Genomic DNA, 26236 nt, shown 5'->3' with positions numbered 1-26236 from the left:
GTGTTTTTATTTTGATTTTGCCCGAATTATTGCCGACGCTGTATATTTCTCTGAGAAGAAAGAAAGAGCGACTCATTTTATAGGATTTAGAGCTGCCTACCTCTGCTCATTTCTGAAAATTGGTAATTTGTTGCCGCTGGACTAGTATTAAACAAGATCAGAAGCTGTGCTGCTGTACGTATGAGAGGAAATCAAATGAAACTCAGGCCACACATCAGAGAAGAGAGGGCTGGAGCACTGCTAACCTAAAGCAGGATAAAGGACTTCAAAACATAAAGCCAAGCATCGACGGGCTGAGTTTAGCCCCTCTGTCTTTCATGTAAGCCATCTGAAATTCAATTCAATTGACTGTTTCTTTGTTTGTTAATGTTGTTTTGAAATGCAAATAACATGTTATAATATTCTCATGGTTCTCACACAACCAATCCTGCAGAGATCATATTGACTTTAGAGAAAACTCTTTTATTCATTTCACTGGATGCAAACTCAGTAACACCATCATTAGGGTGTATTATTAGAATAGTGTGTGTGTGTGTGTGTGTGTGTGTGTGTGTGTGTGTGTGTGTGTGTGTGTACATGGGTGATTCTTCAATGAGGTGAACTTTTCTACCCCCAGGATGATTTTAAAATAACCAAGTTGTCAATTAATTGCAAATTTTATTCAAATAATGTGCATTAGATTTTATGACTTTTGGTTTTAAACAATACATGCTTTAAATAGTGCAATTATAATTGAGGGTTTAAATAGCTTTAAGCTTTTTATACTCTCTAACAGCTTCTTTGCTCATTTTTATAAGGTTAAATTTTCTATGATTTCTCCATTTTGGCCTTGTCCAAGACTGCCCAGACTTTCATACTACAGTAAAGTATTATAAAAGGATATTTGCTTTACTTCAAACACCCTGTTTAAAATGTATCTGGTATTTATGTGGAGTTTTCATAACAAAGAATCACTGCTCCCAATACTGCTGTCATTATGAAGAAGAATCTACCAGAACATTGCTCAAGCCCATCTTTTCTTCCCAGGACATGCTACAAACGTTTGAACTTGAAACAGATTGAAGAAGTTTTATTTTGCATGATTAGTCAAAACTGAACTTGAGGAATTATCTCAATTTACTTGAATGTGACAGATCGGACATAACCTCCCTCTCTCACGTGATGCTATGTTGTCTTCATGCACAGTTTGATATGTGAATGAGTGAGGCATATTACTGCCATCTAGAGAATCAGCAGAGACTCTGATGTTGCATTTGATTTTTTTTTTCTTTCCTGCTGTGAAATGCGTGAGGCTCAGGCAGAGGTGTTGACAGTTCACAGCCAAGAGTTTATTGATAACTGCTGTCCCATTTGTTTGCATGGAAAATCCGTATCCGCTTGTATGACCTCTGAAAGTACAATGTGTGCCAACCAAACAAATTTCAAACAAACAGGGCTGAGCCTGCTCTATTACTAAGTAAACTGTACATTATGAAACCTTAGTTTTACTATATATGTAAAGTATTTCTTGATTATCTTGTTGGTTAATGTATTTGCTACACTGGCAGAGACTTGCCCTGGAGGGTAATGCATGTGCATTGTCTGTTGTGCAGTGGTGCTTGTATTATTAAATTCTTAAAAAAAAGAAAAAATACAATTGTGATTAAAGAAAGAAAAAAAAAGAAAGAATGAATGAAGAAGGTCAAGTGTCCACAAAGGACGTTCCTTCAGTACTATGTAAAAAGGATCCTAGGATGCACCTCATAATGTAATCTAATAAAATGGCTAGAGTTTGCTACGATATTACAAAAAGGGTATTTTATTTTAAGAAGCTGGAATATAGGATTTGATTTTGTTCCCCAAATTTTTACTATTTTACATCTTACTATTAATTTAAAAAATGTGGATGCTTACACACACCTGCAAATGGGAAGAAGCAGACGATTAAATTTATAAACAAGTTTAGAAACATCCCAAGTTGAATTTCATATGTGCCTTAAATTCATAGCAGCCATTTCACATATATGACATTTATAAATACACTTAAAAAGAGAAGCTCTTCAGCTCTGTATAAGCTTTCAGTGTAGACAGTGTTGTTTTATTTGAATGGGAACTTTTTTTTTTTTTTTGGATCCACAGTACAACACTCCCATGATATAGAAACAGTGTAAAAGTCAAAAGCGCCTCAGACAAAAACACAGCTCAGACAAAAACGCGTGTCTCAAGGCTTGTGGTATTCAGTGAACTGGGAGCAGGGGATGCTGGGTATCGCTCAGAGAGCTGTTTATCTGAATGGGCAGAGCTGCTCTTGTTCTTTCTCTTTGAGTTCTATTATCCTTCTCTCATTTGATCCTCTCCCAGATTTACATATCAAACACCTTTGCCAGAGTAATAACCTTAAACCATACATTACAATTTCAAAGAACAAACAAAATGCAGCAAAGCACAAATATTGATAAGTGTGCACTCATTTCAAAAGTAGAAAGAATGACAAAAAGAGTTTGAAGACCTTCCACCTTATTTGATCTGGTAGTTTGTTTGTCGTCTTTTTTTTTCAGATACAGAAGATCAAATAAAATGACATACTAGTTGGACGCTAACCAAGAAAATATTAACATATGGTGTCTGGTTAAAATCCAAGGCATAGTAAATTTTTTTCAACACACACACACACACACACACACACACACACACACACAGCAATCCTAGAATGCATCTTGTAAAAATGATGGACAAAGTTGAGAGAAATATTGATTATAAATACGTTTTATATTGAGTACTATAAAGTTCAGTGTCTTTAAAGGTGTTTTTTTATTGTTTTTTGCATTGTTTTTATACTTATCAATGTCTACTGGAATTACTTTTCAAGTCTCTTGCGATGAGCACTATACATATTGTGTAAAGTTGCTACTTGTGTCAGTCTTATCAAATTGGTCACTTGTGATGTTTCATGATGATAGTGATGCTGCTTTAGAAGAGATCTGCCTACAGCGAGGCAGCTATTGTTAATGACTTATTTATCCTGTGACAGAAGTTTCTGTCTTTTTTTTTTATTTTTTACTTTGAATATTTCCTTTGAATGTTGCCTTGAGATAAAGTTCTGCAGTTTCTCTGCAGATAAATTTTGTAAAAGACTTTGTCTCATTGAGCGGGACAGTGAATATTTTTATCTGCAAGTGTGTGTTTTACTTTGCAGTCATTTCCACTGTATGCACGTGTTTGTTCATTAATTACTCTGCATATTTATGGTGTGCCAATGTAATCCTGTCAACTAAATATTTTCCCTCTTATCTCGTTTTGGGGAAACCTGTTTTAATCAAACTCAGTCTCACACAACAATTATATCTAATTAGCCCAATTATCAAGACTCTAATTACACTGAAATATACCCCCCAAATCTCATATCAATTACATCTGTGACTTTTCCTGTCCTAAAAAGAGAAAGATGAGGGGTCTGTGTTTCCTCCTGAGGACGAGCAATGCTTCCAAAATCTGTACAATCATTCCCATCTCTTTCATAAAACTCCTTTCCACCCTTTCACTTTGGATCCTTGTGTGTTCCATTTTTTTTTTCTGTTCTTTTCCTTTTTTATTTATTTATTTTTTTGCCATCTCTTTACCTAGTTTGTAAGTTGTGTGGTTTCTCTCATTGTCTACATACACACTGCAGCTGAATACGGCTGTTAATTTCTTAAACCATTTGACCACAGCAATTTTCTTACCCATGATATCTAGAGTACGCATTATGAAAAAACAAACAAACAACAACAAAAAAAACAACCTTTTAAACCTTTAAATAATTTGATTGATTGCGAACTGAATTTATTTGTTTAATTTTACTTAATTTGCTTAATTGTTTTACTGCTGGTTAATTGCTTATAAATTAAAATGTTTTGTAGTTGTAATTATTATTATATGCAGTTAGCTGTCCTTTTTTAATACACAATTACTAACAATATATTGTCTTTGAAAAATGGTAAAAGTGTGCTTCGGAATGTACTGACAACCATTTATGGTAAACTAAGATATACTTTATTGTATACATTTTAATGTAATTACACATTTGTAGGGATGAAGTTGCAATTAAGTGCATTTAAAATATATTACCTTTAAATGTAATGTTGCATAACAATACAAAATTATAATCAAGGACTTTGCATTTAGTCAACACATCACAATGATACTTAGCATTTGTAAGCAAAAGACTATTTCAAAAATGTATTTTCAAGTAAACATTTTAGTTTGAAATTGTTACCAAGTGCACTTTTCAAAAGAAACATGGTCACAAGTGTACTTACACTTACTTCAATGTTTTGATGGTTCTACAACAACCAACCTAAAGTCATTTTTGTTATGCTAATTTTAGATCTCAGTAATTATCTTACGGCGCTGTTTGTTGTGAGTGCCGAGGTAGCCATGTGCAAGCAGAGCATGCCCGAAGTTCCACATCCCACGTTCCTCGGTCTTCGAGTCACAGGTCAATACATTCTGATGTAATACTGTGGGTAGTTTTGTCTGGAGGTGTGTAGAGTCACCTCAGGGGCTAAAGGGCCCTTTCCTGTGCTAAGAAACTCCTGGGAACCATCAAAACACTGCACACACAAACATGTATATATATACGCTTCATGACCAGGTTTGTATAGATGCCCTCTGACTTCGCGAAAATCAGAACTGTCAAATCTGACGAGCTGTTGGCCTGAGAGCAGCTGACCGGTCGTGGTATGGTGGGCGGCTGAATCATGGTGTGTTTGTGTTATGCATTTTCCCATAGCCCTAGTTTCAAGTGCACTTGAATGAGGTGTCCATCTGAATAGAAGGCCATGGACTGAATAGTCAGTGTTAAACTTCCAACAACATGTTCTGGAAGTCTCAGGAGATCGGTGCACTAATAAACAACTAGACAACTCAGATTTATATATAATTGTTTTCCTTAAAATTGTAGCCAAAAATAAACAGATGTATCTGAATCACATTTGCACAGCAGAACATTCAAAAAGAGGGACATTTTAGTGAATATGTATTTGGTGCCAGTAAAAACATGCAGTACAGTTTTAAAGTAGTATTTCTTGCCTGTGTAAATAAATGAATATATACATATGGCCCAATGAAGCAGTTAACTCACAGAAGATTTTATCACAGTTTGATTTACCCATGATGCAAAGTGTGATAGAGCTGTCAGTTCTGTGAGAGCCCAGTTTAGGTGAAACAGTCCTTTAGTTTCTCATAGTCAGGTTTGTAAATTTAAACATTTACACTTGAATGACTAATGATTGACTAATGTGGATTTAATGTGGAAGTTTCTCTTTTTTTATTTTTATCTAGAATTAGGCTATTTATAATTAGGATTTTTTTAGGAAGTTAATACAACCTTTTTAATGAAATATTTAGCCTGAAATGTATGATATAGTCCTTTAAAATAAATATCAATTGTTTTGATATTTTGCTATCTACTTCAATGACATTCAGCAATTTTTAGCACAATCTAAGCCTCCAAATACATTTTGTGGCCAGTATTATATGAAATGATCCTGGTGCTGAAATTGCTTATGTTTTCTGATGTTCTTGTGGGCCACACTAGGTTTGGATTTGGTAGTATGGAGCAGGATTTGCAGCGACAGCAGTCTGTACAGATTTATTCAGTGAATAGTGGGTCAAAACCTGCAGCTCTTTTTTTTGATGGCATTCTGATGTCCCTATGAATGTCCTTCCTGTCCTGTCTTATGCATCTGTGTTGAGGCTTCTGTTGGGTGACTATTCTTGGGTGCAAGGGCACATGGTTCTATGTTTGAATAAGAGACCATTTATGTGTTGAGTGTTGAGTGGAGGTTTCTTTGAGTGGCTTTAGTCAACAGATTAGCATGACGGTTTAAAATGAATCAAAATGAATGAATGAATGTTTGCATTGTATAAACACTGTGTGCCTGCATATAATAAAGACATGTAGCACATTTTTGGAGAATGGTGAATTCAAGATGGCATCATAAATAAAAGCATATACAAGATAACTACCAGCAGCAAGGGATATGAGGTAATTTATATTCCTTCATAAACCACAAGCAGATAAATAAGTATTTTACTGTAACAAACAATACGTGCTCCAAAAGTAGCTGTACCATTATCAAACTTGTAAGAAGACCATCAAATTTAATAAACAAAGAATAAACAAAATAGACAAATGCACGTTTAAAGAACTGACATTTTCTGGTTCTTGGCAGGCTTTAGTTTGTTTGTATGCCTATTTCAGTGGTTCAGATGTTCAAGAGAACATTAATTGATGACTCATTTCCCGCTAAAATCAACCAGTGCAGCACTAGGAAGCACTGAAATGCAATGAAAGTAAGAAACATTATGCCCAGGTTTTTTTCTGAATAACCTGCTCATAATCGCTTTCAGTGGATCCCAGGTGCATTCACAGACTTCATGTTTCCACTGTGTTTATTAGACTCGGTGGGTCCGGGCATTACCATGTGAGATTCCCTACCGGCAGACGCAACCGGCCCATAAACAAACACATGTTGCGCTGGCTTGAACTCGGCTTCCTTGCGTACATGGGATGTGGAAGTGTGTTTGGACCTAAGAGCCAGAACACTGGAGGGGTGAATCAGTGTGTGAAACATTCACATACTTCATGTTTCAGTTTTTATAGAGACTTAAGCACTTTTCTCATATGTAGGAACTTCACTGGATTAAAAAAGGAGCGGTTAGCTATTAGTCAAACGAGATCCGCTAATTAAGTGGAACACTTTTTCCCCCCTGCTTTCGATTAGGTTAAAGTACCCCAGCGCCCATCTCCCCTCTGCTCTCAGCTGCAAATAATTCTGATAATTTGGCAGTGGCAAAATTCCTATTCTAATTATGAGCCGTATTCTAATTCTGCAGCAGTAATTCTCTTTTACTACACCCCGAATCTCATCTTGCTGCTTTTTTCTCAATGAAACACATTTATGTGCATCTCGCCATGCCAGAAATGGGGAAATGGGCTTTCCTATAAAAGCTGGAGATTTGAAGATAATTATGGAAAAACAAGGCAAGATATAAATCTGCATTGTATTGTAAAATATTTGTGGAAAACAGTATGCAAGTGGCCAAAGAGAATGATATCCAAATTGAGCTGAAATGATCTGTGGCTTTGTGGGAAAAGAGAGTGTTGCTTTTAACAGCATTTGGGGACTGTTGGTTTAAACAGCACAATGACTATTGATTATTGGTCTATTTATTATGCGCTGGGGGCATTTTAAGATTTAAATTTGGATATATCACATCCAGTTGTTGACACACTAAAGCATCAAGTTACAGTGAATCTAACTGATGCCACTGAGGACTAGGCTGATGTGACCAAATTATATATGGAATGCATTATCAGCAGTCCATGTTTATCAGCAGCTGATTGTTGTGTTCACTGCTGTTCTGTTCTGTATGATAACTCCAACCATTCAGAATAAAGGCCTGCTGTCTTTCTGCATTTGCTTCAGATCGTCTGACATCAAAGCTGCACTCCTCACTGTAAAGTGAACGTTATACGGTTGCCATCGGTTGCTTTAAACTCAACCCTGTAGAAAAGGTTATTAAGATATACACTTTGACTACACCAAATCTTACATTAAGCTATCAATCATCACACACAGCTATTTCTAACCTATCACACATACAGACACAAACACTCTAATGCTTTAGAATACAGAATATTTTACCTTTTTTTCTTTTTCTTTCTTTTTTTAATATAAAATCACCTCTGGTTTCATTTTACTCCTTCTTTAACACTTTATGTGACTCTGCCTGTTCACTGATGGAGGGGGTAGAGAGTGGCTCTGGCACATTTACAAAAACAATGTCTTTAGTCAAAATCCAAAAAAAACTAAAGTGGCAGCAAATAACTTAATTCTGCAAATAAAGAAGACGTCCAGCTTTTAAATGACTTCAGATTTTGAATCTGTAACTGAAGGCACAGATAGTTCCCAGGGTTCCAAGGGTCATCAGGCCATAAATCAATCCCACCCTACTGCCTGTCCATGCTGCAAAAACACGTAATGACCCGCTCCTCTGTATGCCACACTTATATTACACTTTTTTTTAAAACTGCTAAAACACATTTTCAACCCCCCCCCCCCCCCAAAAAAAAAATATACATAAAATAAAATACAAAAATAATAAAAAAATACAAATAAAAACACACAAAATGCTAAATGCCTCATGTCTCTTGCAAAATAAAGCACTGCATTCAAAATATCACAAAGGTTACATAAAGAAATTATCGTTTGGTCAGTATAAAAGTCTATGGAAAGTCTCCACAATTCACAGAAACAAACGTGTGTGTGTGTGTGTGCATTCTCCTGATATCACAAATTATGTGGCTGGTTGAGATGTGCAATTTCTGTTTGTAAGCAATCAAATAAGAAGATTTTTATGGAATGATATACACGCCAAAGTGTAATTAGAATTCTAATCACAAACCCTAATTGGCAACAATAATATGAATTTTAAAAGTAACACCACAGATGAATGAAACACATTACCTTCCTCTTTTTTGTTTCACATTTCAAGTACATGCTTTCATGTCACACTTTCTTTAAAACAAACCGCAAGAGATGGAGCTATGGCAATAAAAATCAGTTTTGTGGCAATAACAGATTTCACATTGCATTAGACATTTTCTCTAGAAAAGCCAGTCTGCGCAGGCGGCTAAAAATACATCTGTTCATATATCATTGATACGTTCATTAGAAAAGGGGATGCAAGTCAGGATTTATTTGCCGCGGTGGCGTAATGCGGCTTGACAGGGATGCGTCCCTGACACATTATCTCTGTCTAGTGTGCTGTGAATATACAGAAAGACAGTTTTGTGTAGCGTGGATCTTTTAGTGATGTAGATGGTATATTTCATATATCGGCAAGTTGTTATTACTTGAACGTTTTATTATTAACATTTCTCATTTATTTCATCCTTAAGATGCATTGCTTGTTATATTCCTTATTCGTAAGTTGCACTGGACAAAATAAATGAAGAAATATAAATGAAGAAATATTTCAATAAAATGCTATTATTTTAAACTTTCCATCAAAGAGAGAAATTTAAAAATCGAAACAAAATTAACAACAGTTATTTCAAGTTAATAACAGTTAATAACAACATACATACACAGTTCCATACATGGAATAATTTCTTCTTCTATCTAAAACTTTTTTCTCCTTTCAGAAATGCATCCATATTGTCCATATCACAGCTAACAAAAATAGCAAAGGATTAATAACCATTAGTAACCATACACTTGACATGTTTTTTTTAAGAAATAACTCCATAAACACTCATATAATCCAGTTCAGTCAATGTTTATTAGTATAGCGTTTTTAACAATACATGTTGTTTCAAAGCTGCTTTACAGAAAATGTATGTTTCTTACAATATGGGATGTTGATTAAAATATAAGGAAATTTGACATTTTTGTATTGCATTGCACTAGTGATAAATAGTAGTCTTAAATTAAATTCCATCCATTGTGTAATATTCATTGTATGGTGACCAAATATGATAATGAAGTGATTATAGGTAGTATATATTTTATTAGTAACAATCACACTCTTTAAGTCAGATGTATTAAATTAAAAAGGTAGAATTGTGTTTTTCAATTTATTTTATCTAAAATTGAGCACATCAAATCCTCATACAAACCTCTATTTATGCATTTATATATTATTTTGCACTGCTTACAGAATCACCCACATGTTTTTTTTTTTGTCCCCAGGTCTCAGCACCACAATCAGCACAGGTCTGCCGCTGTGTGCTGTGGGACGGGCGAGAGAACACGTCTGGCAGTGCGTCTCCTCCCGTCACTGCTCGGTTTGTCCTGCCATCCACGTCCTCATCTGTCTCAGATCAGTCTGACCATTCTCCTGTTCAGCTTAATGTGGTTTCCCCGTCTGTACCTTCATTACTGCAGCCAGTGGCTCTTCCTGCAGGCTCAACACATCCCCATCAACAGGTGAGACATACGTGACCCTCCTCACAAAACAATCATTCGCAAACACACAGTGTCAAGCTCATCATTATTCCAAACACACAAATGCATGCAGAACTATTCCAGGAGAGGATATGCTGACCTTTACAAATGTCTACTTACAATAATTCACTGGAAACACACACTCATATGCACAAATATGCATGCAGGTGATTCATGCACTGTTGTTGTATATGTCATGTGTGTGCATTTACATGCATGCAAGCAAACGCACACACATGGGTAGTCTTTTACAAGACTTGTCTAAACTTTAACTACCTTATGAGGGGAAAGTCAGTTGATTTTAACATGCGTGGGTGTGGGTCTTTATGTGTGCATTATTTGGAAAGAATTTATCTTCTCTTATTGTGTGGACAGCATTTCATCATAAACCCTGTGTGATACAGCAGCGTGGTTCTATTTTGCATGTGGTGTTAATTTATTTTATCATCCAGGAGTCATTCAGTGAATATTCTTACGCACCAAGTTGTGTTTTTGCCAAACAAATCCGATCATTAAATCGAAGAAAACGACTGACAGAAGATAAGAGGAATGCAGAGAAGGACAGATGAGGGAGAAACAAGTGGAAAACAAAAAAGCTGGGGTCATAGGCTCATGACACGTTCCACATGTCTGTCCATTTGTCCGCTGCGAGCGTTTCTCTACAGGGCTAGTGACCACAGTAGCGGTCAGAGATCAGCTGCAAACTGACAGCACATACACACACACACACTCGCACACCCCGCAGTCATTAGCGTCTCTCTCTCACTCTACCCCACGCACATTTCATTACCCCCAGCATTCTCACAAATACCACCCCCCTTCACTCCTACACACAAACACACTCCAAAATCAGCACACAACCTTGCAGTGCCAAATGAGTCCCACCCGTCTACACAACAACATGTGTTCTGTGGATTTTATTGCACCACAAGCATGTGGAAAAACTCTTCATTACCAGCACAGGTCCCGTTGTAAACGTTGGAGTGAGTTGTGTTAGATGGCTAGATCTGTTGACGTAATTTACAGCATCCTAAAAAAGAAAGAAAAAGTGTGTATTGACAATGGAATACAATTAGAGATCTGATTCTGTCAGAATAAAAGTAAATCAAATGAAATTGAATCTTAAATGCACTGGAATCAAGCTGAATATAAAATTGAATCTCAGACTGAATAAAATATAGCAAAACTGAGTCAAGTTGATCTGAGTTTAATTTAATCAATTTAAATTTGACAATCAATCAAAAAACTCTTAAAAATTAAACCTTGATAAAAAGAGATATAACATACAGTGAGTGTTGGAAAGTTTCACACGTTTTAAATGTTTAAGAGAATGCTATAAAATCTGGAGTAGTGAACATGTGCAGCATAAATGGGCCGAACAGGTGAAATGAAGAGTGCAAAAGAATCTCAGGTAACGGTAGAGAGGGATTAATGAGCAGAGAGATGATGGTAGATTAGGAAAGACATGAAAATTTATTTAAAAAAAAACTAAAAACACTAGACATCAGCATAAATTCTTAAACATTTCATTTTGCTGTATTTTGTGCAGATGTTTAGTGAAGGTTCTAGGATTTCATCCTCAGGGGGGCTTAGCACTCTGTGAGAATGTGTAGCAAGATGATTCCATTGTCTCTTTGTAAATCAGCACCACTAGATTAGGCTACTGTAAAGTCAAGTAGCTTACCACTAAAACCGCTACCAAGTCAATATAAACATTTTATAAATTATATAATGATAAGAGTCAAATAACAGTCTGCATTAAAGTTCAAATTGGTATACATCATCAGAAAAAAAAAATGTCATCATGTTGTTATTAACAAGTATTATATATTGACTGAGGACTCAACATTAAGGAGTTTTTCTACTGACCTGGTCAGGCCAGGAGATCAGATATTTTACTTGCCCTGCCAAAACATTCACTGGCCCTGCCTAAATAAATGAGTAAATTTATTGCTTTCATTATTTTTTGACCTATGTAACCTTACACTACCGACAGTTTGGAGACCAGTGGAATTTCACAGTTCTCGACTCCAATTTAAGTTAATAGCAAATACTAATACTAGCCAAGTTAATATAAAGTTCAAACATTGAATACAAGTAAGCAAGCATCAGATAACAAATAACAAGCAATAGCACAAATAAATACAGAGCAACAAAGATACAAATGAAATAAATACAATAATTTAGTACTTGTAGAGTGCCTGTGAAAACTGTATTACTGTATGAAGGAAATACACATGTACCTATTAAAGCTACAGTAAGCTGCTTAGTTAAGAGCAGTGAGTAATCCTCTCTTTTTATTTTGTTATTTGATTAACATTATTAGCACAGAAAACAGAAGGTTTTCTGTATGTGGTTGTTGTCACTTTAAGATCTAATGCACATATTTGTTTATGTTGACACACATATTTTCACATGGATATTCTTTAAGAACTTTTTGGTACTCATATGTTGTCTGAGAGGTGGCTTTCTGCACACACACACAGAAACAATTTGTCACGGTTAAAGATTACAGCACTGAGGTCTCTTTCATGTCATCTAGCACTTTAATGGCTTAAATCACTTGAATGTTTAAACTGACAAGACTTAAACACAGGAAACAGAGGGTATACAGTATGTGGTTGTTGTCACTTTAAAATCTAATGCATATATTTGTTTATATTGACACACATCCAATATTTTCACACAAATATTCATGAAGAACTTTTTGGTACTCACATGCTCTCTGAAAGGTGACCCTAAAAAGGGTCTAGAAATGCTCTTACCAATGTTATTATTTTATTTTTCAACTTATTCATTATTGTTATAAATACATAAACAGATAACTCAGGTTTACTTAACATCCTGCCTAAGAACGGCTCATACTGTAATTTGGAATTACTTTAATTCACAATTATTGTCAAATGCAAATTTCTCATTTATTTTTTATTTGATTATCTTACATTTTGGACTAATCACCTTCTCATCGTGTCTCTCTCTGGGCAGATTTGGGTTGGGTGCGCACAAGGTGGATCTGGTCTATCAGGGTTCGCTGCTGTCTACCCTGGAGGAGGTTCTGCTGGTGCTGCTGGGCCCCCTGACCTTGAATGCAGCTACGCTACTGCTGCTCCTGATCAGATGGGGCTGTCAGCTAACGTTTGGCTCACCGCCCTCCTTCCTGTCAAAGTTTATCATGGCTGCGGCGGTGTGGACAGTGCTGGACCCTCTGGCGGTCTTTGCTGTGGATGCCGTCCTAGGGGTAAGTCACTTAAAATAACGTGGACACTTCTGCACTGTAAATAGAAGTTTCCCATTATCTTAGCAAAGTCACTTTACAAATAAAACTGAATGTGAGGGCAAGGATGGGATAGACAGACTGTAGAGAAAAATGATTATTCAGGATTATAGGTGTATTTTTGGTTGGAAATATTAAATACTGGACTATACATAATGCTGAATAACAAAAAAAAAAAAAAAAAAAAACTAGCATCAGATATCACAAAGGCTATTTTACAGATGTCACTATTTGAACTGAAAAACCTAAGACCTTAGCTAGCTAGCTAGATAGATAGATAGATAGATAGATAGATAGATAGATAGATAGATAGATAGATAGATAGATAGATAGATAGATAGATAGATAGATATGCTATATTATATTTCAATAGAAATTACATTAATGAAGTCCTATGTGGGTCAAAAAAGATAATAGATAAAATTATTTAATTTTTATAGCATGTAATAAAAGTGTCTGCATTTCATTTAGTTTACATTGAATATTCTTTTAAAGCAAATTACTTCTATAAAACTTATTATTATTATTTTTTTAAGCATGCACAAGTGTACTTCTTTCACAATGGTTAAAATAATGCTTCCCCATATTACAAGTAAAACCAAGAAAAAACATATCATTTAATAAAAATAATAATAATAATAATAATAATAATAATAATAATAATAATAATAATAATAATAATAATAATAATAATAATAAATGCGTGTGTTTATACTCCATATGTATTTAAAATGGTTTTCATGTTCCTAATGCTTTTATGTTTTTACATTTAAACGGAACAAATAAAGGGACAATATGTTTGTGTATTTATGTTTTATATGGATGAGAAAGTTGTGATTTTGTGAAACGTGTTTTGTTTGGTCAGCGTCTGTCCTACAGTGCAGAGGAACCGTTAGCAGATGCTGCTAAGCTGTACTGGCATTTCTTTCGGACTGAGCAGTCGGGCACAGCAGGCATCATCATCACACTCTTCTTGTATGGTGTCCACTGCATCCTCTCCTTCACCTTCCTTTATGTTTACTTCCTCAGGTATAGAATCTTAAAAAAAAAAACAATCTAACAAACACAAAACCAAAAGTTTGTCAAATTTATTTGGAGTCGTGCTAATGTTTCACCTGTAATTTGTAGCATGCCTTTATGCCACTGCAAATTATTTTACATTTTGCCTAACTTTAAGCAGCCACTTTTGCAGCAGGCTTTGGTTCTGGAACTATTTTTCCTAATCATTTACACCAAATGCATTAAAAAAAAACAAAAAAAACAACAACAATAATAATAATAATAAATCTTGAACTAAGTCAAAGTTTTAATCAGAGTCTTGAACTGAACACAACTAGCTCTCTAATTCACTGCAGAATTGTGCAGTACTTGTAGTAGTGAAAATTAAACACCTCATTAATCACTAAATCATTTTGAGATACATTTAGGTTTAGGAATATAATTCTCTCTAGGAGGGTCATCCTGGATGAGCTCCAAATTTCATCAAACTGCAGCCAGATACAGCAAGCAGGCCAGGACACATACATTGATGATGCAGTGTAAGTGCTTTAAAAATAAGCAAAGTTAAGTGGGAGAGAAAAAGCACCTGATGAAATGAGTGCAATAAGTGGCCGTGAGAAGATCCTTTCCTCTGAACAGACTTAATTCAGGGCATTTATTTTATAGGAGAACTCACCTGACCTTGACGAGGCATTCTTCATTTGCCAGTTTTAATTGTACAAGAGGGAGAGAGAAAACAGAAGGCTGCTTGCAGGGCAGCCAAGCATGTCAGCAGAGGGATATATTAACATACAACATATATACCACACATTTATATTTAACAGAAAGCAACAAACCTTGTGTCATAAATGTAAATGACTTGACATTTAGGTAACAGCAGTTTTGAGTTTGTAAATGGAAGGGAAAGGTGGCGATGTTGAGAGAAAATATAAAAAAAGGGATGCAAGATGAGAGGATTAAATTATTTTGACACAATATATATATATATATATATATATATTTTTTTTTTTTTTTTTTTTTTAAGCATCCAAGTAATAAATTGTCTTTTTTTTTTTTTTTTTTTTTTTTTTTAGCATCCAAGTAATAAATTATGTCTATCTTCAGAAAAGGAATTTCACAATAGGAACCAAAATGCAGTTTTCACTTTGCCGTTATTTTTCCTGTCAACTTGAGAGTTTGTGTGTGACCTTCCTGGTGGAAGTGTCAAAAGTGTCACAACACTGCAGTCCACACGATTCAGAGTCTGAGATTATGGCAGTGTATTTTTGGACAGGGAACCCCTGAGGGACATCCAGCCAATGAAGTCCTGTCCACCAGCACATAAGCATCATAAACAGGCCCTATCAAGAGCTTTCTGCTCATTACCGTCATCTGACAGCCAAGTGTTGATGTAATGCAGTTTGATTTAATACTCCCATGAAATTAAAGAATAAATAATCAGAGAAATGACATGAAGATGAGCTGAAATCACCACAGGGTTTGTTAATATGCATGACAGACGTAATGAACATTGGGGTTTATGATTATATTACCAGGAACCAAATTGTGATGTGTTTAGAAATAATGTCCACTAAGGATCATGTACAATAAAGTATATATATATTTTTTATATTATTTTTTTTTCTTTCTTTGTTCAAATTGCTGTTACTGGGCAAGATCATACTGCACAAAATCATATTAACCAAACATGGAAAACCTTTGATTTTAAGGCTAAATTTGGACCAAGAAGTCAAGAAATGCATGTGTCAGATATAGATATGAAATCGACTGTTCATGGATTTCTTTTCATGTACCATCCCTATTTTGAATATTTAGGTCTTTAATCACACAGACTGTAGCTTTAAGGACTGGAATTAAAACAAAGGGCCCAAAACTGTAACAACCTGATTTTTCACTAATCAGTGTAGAATGGTCTCAGAGAAAGAGCTTTCATCTAGCTTTTCATCTCAATGGCTGGGCTTTTATCCCACACTGGATGGACGACATTAGGTGTCAGCTGTAGAGGCGGGTGATGTCTCATGCCAGTGCACGGCTCTAGGATGGCAGGGTTGGCGCGTCTAACATGGGTAAAAGCTGAAGGGTGGTTGTGCTGTGTGAATGTAGGCCAGCAGTCTGATTGTGAGTAGGCTTGCGCGTTTTTATGGGTTATCTGCTTCTATTCACTGTGTGGAGAGAAGCACTGACACAGTGCCTGACCTATTTCTAAAATAACGCCTGAGGCTACACGTATAGATAGAATGAACTGTTATCCGTTTTTAATTACATTTTAGCAAGCCCTGATTCACTCTCTGCAAAGCAGGAAAAAAAGCATGTTTTTTTTTCGTTTGTCAGAAAATATATAAACAAAATCAGACATTTGATGTGGGACCACAGGTGAACTTGTTATTTTGAAATAAGAGGTGATTAGTGGCACAACTAAAGTGTCTGTTTTAAAGCAGTGAACAGTGACTGAATGATTCTCCTCTTCAACATCTGGTCAGTTGAGAGGCTTTCAGGCTGACAGTCTCATTGGTTGAGAGGCAGATACTAGCATGTGCTAGTTTTCCTGGTTCTTTGTTTGTTTCCTGATCCTTAAATTTCTTTGTGTTGAAATTTTGTCAGGGATATTTTGTTACAGACAATTTTAAATGGTGAATGACATTATTGTTCAGTGCTGTATCCATCTTCAGAGTTCGGTATCTAAAACACTTCAAACACTAAAACCTGATGGTTTATGGGATGTCTTGTTTTTTATTCATAGCTTTATATAACATCGAAAAAGTCCTTTAACTGTTGGCTAGACAAAACAACCGAAAAACCCACATTCTCTGGGACTACTTAAGATGTATTTGAATGTCTTAAGTTATAATAGAAATGTACACATGAAATGTACTTACAGTATAGCTGTTATTGCTGCATGAGCGGGCTTTTCTGATAATGGTCCAGTGCTATTAGGATCAAATTGACTAAACACAGTCACTCTCATACACATTCTAATAAATGTGTTTTAGGATGTGCCTAGTTCTGGGTTGTTTGACCTAGTGTTGTCATCTTGGGCCCAGGCTGATGTTTTGAGCAGGTGGCTAAGAGCAGGGCTGCAGAGTTCTACTGAAACCATATGATGAGGTGCACCTGAAGCTATGTCCAGACAGCACATATGGAAATGTTTGATAAATAGCAATGGACATTTCTCACTTTAATTTACTTAGGGTCCAGATTTGGGCCTGAGAGTGGCAATGGAACATTCACAGTGAATGTTTAGGACAGCCTTCCATACTCATAAAGACTACAAAACAGCACACAAGCTATCATAACCTTTGGAGTCTATTCGGTTGAGGCCATCAAACTGACCTTTTTTTTCTGCAAGGCAATGAACATGCTTATAGAGTGATGATAGAGTTTACTGGAAGAACATTTCAGGGAATCACCAAGTTGGAGACATCTCTGGTTCTGAAACTGAGGAGAAGGGTCATCATTATGGGCCTCCTATGATCATCTCAGTTTCACACTGTTAGCAAATAAAGAACTTCCAGTTATTATTACACGAAGGATATTAAGGCATGACACACCAAGCTGACCTCCATTCAAATCAGATTTCTGGCTGATTGAACATGTTGAATCATGAGGTAGCCAGTCAGATAGATCACTCTCAGCCTTCATGTTACCATCACTTCCATGAAAGAGATGTTGTGATATAATGAATATAAAGTTATAATGTCCAATAAATGTAATGTTACTAAAACATACAAACATACTAAAGTCTCATTGCTAAAGCAAGTGAATATGGTGTTCTAAATTTCCTTAGCCTGGAATTAGTGTAAACATGAAATTAAACGTGAATATACATTGGACTATTTGCCTCCTCATCAGTATTGTCAACTTTAACTTTGTAAGTTTAATGCAAGATTTATAAAATTTCTGGCATCTTTAGTGACTTTCCCCACCAAAGAAGCCAACTGTGTTGACTGTGGCAGATGGCTAGGTATAACGGTTGTTCTTGAGCACCCTGCAAAACCTACAGCTAATGGCTAACTAACTATTGATGTGAGAGGAAATAACTGAAACAAGTCCAGGACCTTCTTGGACAACATTTTTTAATTTCTTAGACTTGTTGGTATAGCCCCACAAGCCCAAGGATGGTTCAGTGAGTGGCTGAGAGGAACAATATATTCGGTTGACAAATTCAAACAAATATAAAGTGCTGACAGTAGGCAGAATGTAAATACAAAGTAACAATCACATGAAAGTTCTAATTAGTCTATGGTGCCTTTTAGTGACATTTATTAACATTTTGTGCAGCCTATAGCTCCATTGAAAGTAGTTGCCAATTAGTTTCAGAAGACCTGGTGACCTTGCACTGGTGCCAAGGTCCCCTTGAAACATATCAGGGCCACAATCAACACAATGATCACCTGACCCCACTACCATGGACCAACTGCATAGCCTGACTTTGAAAAGCTAATCAAGGAGAATTTTTTTTTAATAATAATAATCTGCTTTCTTCTTGTCCTAGGTCCTGTACAGACAGAGATTTTTCACAGAGAAATTTATATCGTATCAGCATTTCACCCAGACGGATCCTTCATTATGGGAGCATAAAACTGCTATTTTGTGAAACCGGGTCTCGGATACATCTGAAAACGACAACTTTATGTTTTCGTGTTTACAGCCAATCTGTATATTTTGAGAAACGATGATGTCATCACCCCACGTTTCAACCATAGTCAGACACCGCTATGTCACATAACACCAACAACAACAACAATGGCGGACTACATGCTCGTGTTCATGCTGCAGAAGCTACTGAGCCTATTAGCTTTACCCAATTTACTAGCTTTTCTTGTTGTTGTGTTGAGTTTGTATACAGAGTACGATGTTTATGTGCATGGTCCAAGTCTTCTTTTCCATTTTTGGTGTATCTCTGTGGCAGAATTACAGCACCACATAATGGGCTGGCAAGTACACTACATCGTTTTGAGCCGGTTTCAGTGGTTTCATGTGTACACAGATATTTCTTGAGACAATGCCATGCTCACAGAAGAACGAGGAAAAAAAAGATAAAATAGGAAAATAGGTCTTTGTGTGGATGAGCCCTTAGTCATCTTAAGCCAATTATTGATTTATATCTTTATTTCAAAAATACTAAATTTCATCATGATTCTGCATTGTTTATTATAAATTCCTGACATACAGTAAGAAATATGATTTTGAATACATATTGATTCACATTAAGACATTTACTAAATATATAATAGAATATGTGTACTCTGGCAATATTATTATTTATATATCTTTCATTTTGATCTTAAATGAATGGGTTATCATCATTCATGTATACTTAGGTCATGTGTACGTGCCATAGAAAAGCAATCATCACACGCTTTTTTTCCCTTGGTAGAATGATGGATCGTTACATTTCACAAAGCCATACTGCTTTTCATCCTTTAAACTTTGCATGGTAGATGTTTCATTTTCTGGAGTGCTCATTACCCTTTTGAGCGAGAATAATCTCTTTTCCGCAGTGGAGGGTCAAGACATTTTGAAGAGAAGCCAAGCTGTGTGTTTTCACGGCTGATGATTCCTGCACTGACTAAGAGTGATGCCTGACTGGGTGCCACCTTAAGACTAAATATCAATAACCATTCTGTAGTGGTCATATGAATCACAACTTCCTCACCAGACATAGATTCAGATACCTCTATAAGCTCAGCTTCTTTGAAGAACGTTAGGATCTAGATATGATCTGAAGAGACAGCCTCCCCACAAAAACACAAGTAAACAAGCCTCCTACACTGCCTTTAGAATCCAACATTCAATGCACCTTCTCTGTGATGAGTGAGAGAGGAGGCTTTATTTGATATTATTCAGAAGCTTAAGACCCACTAGAGGTCCAAGACATCTATTCATTCCGGCTTTTACTTGAGTAGAATGTAGGGAAGAAGAAAATACCAGAATTAGTTAAAGGGATAGGTCACCCAAAAATGAAAATTCTGTCATCATTTACTCACCCTAATGCCAAACACCAAACCTGTATGAGTTGCTTTCTTATGTTAAACATAAATGAAAATATTTTGAAGATTGCTGATAGCCAAACAGTTGTCGTTTCCATTTGACTTTCATAGTCTGAAAACAAATACTATTGAATCAATGAGAACCACCAACTGTTTGATTACCAGCAATCTTCAAATTATCTTATTTTATGTTCAACATAAGAAAGCAACTCATACAGGTTTGGAACGACATGAGAGTTAGTAAATGATGACAGAATTTTCATTTTTGGGTGAACTATCCCTTTAACAAAGGTGTCAAACCTAGACTAGAGTCACTTCTGTTTTGCCGGTTGACATTGATGGGTCAGGCCTGCTTTTCTGCCGAGCTGAAGCTCATCAGAATTTCACTCTGTTGGAAAGGTCAGATGAGCTGTTCGTCAGACGTTAACAGCCTTGACAGCAAAATGACCAGGATGTGACAAGGTGGCATAAAACACATTTTAACTCTGAACCTCTATCCTGCAACTTTGTGTCAAACCAAGAAATAGTTTGCTGATCATCAGGTCATCTTTACATGCCGTCCATGCCATTGAAACCCTTTAATAGTCGCTAAATTCTAATAATATGTGAGAAACGGATGGAAAAATGTGTTAATATTCTTTAGGGTCTTTCAAATATAATTCGTACTTGTGTTTGGTAAAAAATAAGTCATAGGAGCAGAAGACCAAGATTAACATCACCAACACCAAATGCCACTGGTTCCTTCGTTTTACATGACCAATATAGATTTAAAATATAGTGTCATTTTTTTTTTTTTTTTGGAGTTTGGTGCTATAAATTCATAATTTTACCAAACCTTTCCTAACCTTCTACTTCTTTTAACAGACTTCACAATGATGGGAGACTATTAGATATCTACCAGCGGCTCCACAGCACTGAGGGAGCATTCTTTGTTCCACATGACATGGAGGTTTCCAACCAAGAGCTCAATTACATTGTAAAGAAGGCAGAGCAATGGAGAGGCTTCAATGGAGAGAGACGTAAGGTAAGTCTGAGGAAGTTCTTACCTGTTTACGGTGGTAACAACCAGCACTGAACACTGGTTGAGAGAGAATATCTTTTTGCATCAAGGCGATCCAGCTGTCATGGGCTGCATTGCCATACAACGTCTGAATGTTGCAAAGCCCTGCTCAAGTCTTAAGTGCTTAATTGGATTAATGGCTGTTTTAAAGGAGATGGGCAAAATGGTAGTTGATACTAATCCATCAGATTGCCTCTGCAAAAGATTTCTGTCTGTTTGATGGCTCATAGATGCCCGCTAGCATTTGTGAGTCAGAAAGCCTTTGTGATGGTTTTCAGAAATGGACTGTCACACTGAACTGTTCACTGAGCTTTCTAATATGCATTATAATTAACATAAAATGGATTCAAAGGATATAACATTATTATTTCAAATCATTCTGTTTTCTTTAGTTACATTTGTGAATGCCAAAAAATTTGTCACAGAGGTTTTTAGCTAGTCTAATTAGTTTGGGCTAATTATCCAAAAAGGAATTCGGCTTGATTAATCCACGGAAATCAATTTCCAGCAATATTTCATTAAGAAAAAAGACTGCTCAATCAACAGTGGCACGCATGAGGACACACACTCAACACACATACACTGAGTTCACAACTTGGGTGGCAACTCCTCTTTAGTGCTCTTGATGAAGAAATGTTATTGGTTTTCAAACAAGTCATTAAAAAGGAATTCTGCAATTCCTAGCTCAAATCGTAGACTTTTGCAAATCATGTTATTTTTGCAGCCCTTTGCAATGACCCTGTTTATGTTTTAGATTCAAAAAGTACTGCTACAGCTGTGGAAATATTAGTAATGAAGGTGCTACTAATTGGATGCAGTTGTTTAGATTGTAATTAAGAAACAGCATCGTTTAGCCAACACACTTGCAGAATCTTTTTCAAGCTAGAGCGGTCTCCATCCCAGAACTGCAGTCATAACCTCCTCTCTCATATTGGCCCTAATTTGCCGTTATTGAACTGATAAAATGCTAACACATTAAACACATTCGCCAGCATGATGAAAATTTAGGGTTATTGCATTTCACAATTTTTACATTATTCAGGCTGACGATTTTTCATTTAAATAAGACGGGCTAGGCTATTATTTCATAATTATTGTGGCAATTTCTCTATGCAAAAAGGGTCACTTTCCCAACTCAGCAAAGACATATCCCTATTAAACTAATTTGCCTACATGCAAATTTTTGTCATTTTTCCCTCATTAACTATTTATCAACACAGTAGAAAAAATATATGTTGGAGGGGAGGGAGCAGCCAGACAGTGCTGAAACTAATATTTTGCAACTCTAATGATTTTTTGCATCCTTAATTAGATAGAACATGCTTGATATGATTAGGCCAGGATGTAGTAGTTTTCATTAAAAATAGATTTCAGAAACTGTATTCCAAAGGTTCTCTCACAATTAAATAATGAATCCAGCACATTCCTTATTATGGACCCAATTAATATCGCTGAAAGAGGCATGATTTTAATAACAAGAGGCCACGAGGCCTTCATTAGCAGAGAATGGGGGTGGAGAGAGCATAGAAAACATTTACAGGTACAGACAGAGCCACAGGACGCTTGGAAACTTTAAAAGTTTTAGCAGCTCATTGGGCTGTGGCCAATACTGTATATGTGCTGATCATTTCAAATGAATATTACAATTTTGCAGTAACTGACATACTTTGTCTTGGCCTCAGCACATCAAATACCAAATAAATATCATCATTACAACAAATATAATTTGTCTTGAAAAAAAAAAGATTTATCTTCTCCTTTGTTTCATGCATTTTGCATATATAATAGGATTTAAAACATTACAAAAGTGACTACAGTGTCCTGGTACAATTTATTTAAAACTGCTATCCTATATATTTTTCTAATGTCTGTACAATTGTTACTGTACATGAACATTTTATGATCATAATAATTGAGATGGAATACTTCTTTTATTTTTTTCAGACCATGTCATCATATTAATGGATGAAACAGAAAAAATGTCACTAGTAGAAATACTTGGGATTTACTCTGACACTGACCAAAAATAAACATTCAAAATAAATTTTTTACATAAATGAGATTCCATGTAATTTGTCATCTATAGCCTATATTAGGTTATTAAAGCCAATCATTTGCTAATTTTAAGTAACTTGATTCCTGATATGAAGCACATTTTATTTTTCTTTATAGAGTAAAGAAACCGTTCTGACACTAAAACAGTTATGGGTAATTTATCATTAATGTAAGTTTCTTTTTCCGAGCACTATAACAATACAACAATCCACAATAAATAATTTTGCACGTGGCCTGGCTTTATTATTATCAAATTCTGTATGTTTCAATGAAAAAAAAAAACACTAATCTGATTTTTTACTCTTTAAGTAACTTCCTATTACAGCTTATTTCCTTCTAGGCCATGTGATCAGCATTATTACATTAGTAACACATTGTCATACTAGCATTCAGAGGCCACTGAATAAAAATAAACACTTGCACACACAGTATGGATGGCCACACTGTAGGTCGTGGGTCTTTTGCTGAGAAACATTTCTATGGTGGTGATTGCAACCAAATAGACTTTATGTTCTAACTGCACTCCTATAGTGTGTAGCCTATGTCTAGCGAAGGGGCCTAAAGTCAAAGTGTGTGGATAATGAGCTCATTAATTATGTATAGGCACTGCTGCAGATGGACCTCATTAATTGTATGCCGTCACCTTCTTGATTACTGTACCTGGAAGGGAGGTGCTAATGTCTGCCGTGCTTAAGCAGGTAACGCAAACTGTTTTGTCACCGTCTGTGTGACAGTGACAAAGGAGTCCGGCGTCGCCGTAATCTTCTCCGTAATTCACCAGAACGTTACGCTAATGGCTGCTGATAGCCCTGGAGATGTTTTCGCTACTGAATCGCATCGAGATTTGCACTCTGTCGTGCTATTTGTCTCCACATGTCTCAGTAATGTCTTTCCACAGGCTGAATTTAAGGAACACCCTAGGTGCTTTGCAAAACAACTGACAGGGGGCCCAACCTGTCGCAGGAAGGAGAACACACACATTGAAGATCTAATGACGAGCAGACTGCCGCTGTCTTCCTGTGCACCCCCCACCACTCATTTCTCTGTCTCTCCGTCTGTAATTATTAAGACAGAGTTACGTGGGACCTCTTCATGCTGTTGCTTTAGTCCAATTCTGTGACATCAAATAACTCACTCCAAACTTTCTCTCTCTACAGTTACCTTTGTTCAAATGATTAAATACTGTCACCTATATGTAATATTTAAAAGTCGGAAAACAAATATTGCTTTCACAGTTAAAATCCCCCTACCTTTATGATATACTGTAAAAATGTTTGGGGACAGTACGAGTGATTTATTTGTAATTATGTATTTTACCAAAATGGAATTATGCTGCTTTGCATTAAAGGAATAAAATACATTTTCATTATTTAAAATGTTGAACTGGTAAACTGTGCTGTATTTTTGATAAAGCAGAAACAAATAAATGCAGCCTTGTGAAGCGTACGAGACTATTACAAAAAAAATAACTTACTGACCCTAAACTTTTACACTTTGAAATATATATTACAATATTACAATTAAAAGGCACGGCATTACTAAATAACCACAAATTTAATACAGTTCATTTACTAAATATTTAAATATTGATCTGCATTATAATAAGCAGAATTTCTAGGATTATTTTGAGTGCTACACTGTCACCTTTCAAAATTCTGGATTTTATTTTTTTATTATTATTACTATTTATTTTTTTAGTCCCACATACAATTTATGGCTTTTTCCAAAATTATCAGCTTTAGTTCTCACCTACAAAAGCTGACTAGTGGCCCATGACCGGCAAGCTCCGGAGACACTGTCAGGCAACAATGGGCCTGAAAAAGCCTTGGAAACATACCCAAAACAGGAACATAAACACTGAAACGAAGGGGGAAGCTGCCCAGAATCTGCCCCGATATAGGAAGGGTCACAGGAAGGCACCTGCAGCCCTACCCCCTCCACTCCGTCGGCCTGTTTGCTTGCATTAGTTCTGAAAGCCGCTTCTTCAATTACAGGAGGCTATTAGTGGACAGTGCACAGAGGCTGCAGGGCCCCAGGCTACAGCGGCACAGCCACACAACAGAGCTCAATACGACATGACTGCAGAGGGGACACGCCTGCCATGCAGAAAAGGTCAACGGCTTTCGGTGGGCAGCAATGTGTGAAAGTGTTGCAGTCACACAATGGTTTGGGAAGAGAGAGACACCAGTCTGGATTTGCGTGGAAGCCCCTGAGATTGTTCTTGGCTAATTTATTGCTTTGGTGTGTTTATAAAGCTCGTATCTTATTCAATATCTTCAGTCACTTTTTTTATGGTCACGGTTAAGTCTGGATTCTACTATGGATGGGTAATCAGTAAAAACAGAATCTTAGCAAGTGAGCAAGAGTTAGTTCACTCACACGCTCTGAAAACATGGCAGCACTATGATTGTTTTTATACAGCGCTTGTTTTCCACATACCAGTTTGGTCGTTGGTTGTACCAGAGATGGACGTTTCTTTTAATTTTATCCGAACATATTGCACACGGTCAGCTGTCAAAACAATTGCAGCTGGGAGTTTGAAATTGAGTCCACATGTTAAAACTCATATAGATCCTGTAATCTCTCTCTCTCTCTCTCTCTCTCTCTCTCTCATAATGTAAAAAAGAAGGAATAACTTGGATGGTCAGTAAGTCTGTGAACATAGTTTAAAGTTGCAGCACAACAGGGATTTTTTTTTTTTTTTTTTATTAAATTGTTTTTAGGCAAAAACATCAACTGATTGTATCTACCATGCAACAGAGCCTGAAAACAGATGTAGTGTATTGCTAAAACAACAGTCAATTAGAATTAGGCACATATATGGGATAATGCATGGCTAGTTATGCATCAAACAATTTTAATGCATTACCAAGAGGCCAAGAAC

The 26236-nt window shown here is 36.1% G+C and overlaps 1 protein-coding gene across 3 annotated transcripts in view; it reads left to right on the top strand.

Moving 5' to 3' along the window:
* The window catches only part of ofcc1 (orofacial cleft 1 candidate 1), a 77335-nt gene that overhangs the window by 35792 nt on the left and 15307 nt on the right, over positions 1-26236 (top strand). For all 3 annotated transcript variants that reach the window (XM_059524091.1, XM_059524090.1, XM_059524089.1), the window contains 4 exons: positions 9720-9956; positions 12960-13212; positions 14114-14277; positions 21102-21261. In XM_059524091.1, the coding sequence (XP_059380074.1) occupies positions 9720-9956; positions 12960-13212; positions 14114-14277; positions 21102-21261 (814 nt within the window). The remainder of the gene's footprint in view (positions 1-9719; positions 9957-12959; positions 13213-14113; positions 14278-21101; positions 21262-26236) is intronic.

Source organism: Carassius carassius, chromosome 35 (assembly GCF_963082965.1).
Source record: "Carassius carassius chromosome 35, fCarCar2.1, whole genome shotgun sequence".
NCBI lineage: Eukaryota > Metazoa > Chordata > Actinopteri > Cypriniformes > Cyprinidae > Carassius > Carassius carassius.
This window is presented reverse-complemented; position numbering and strand designations above follow the sequence as displayed.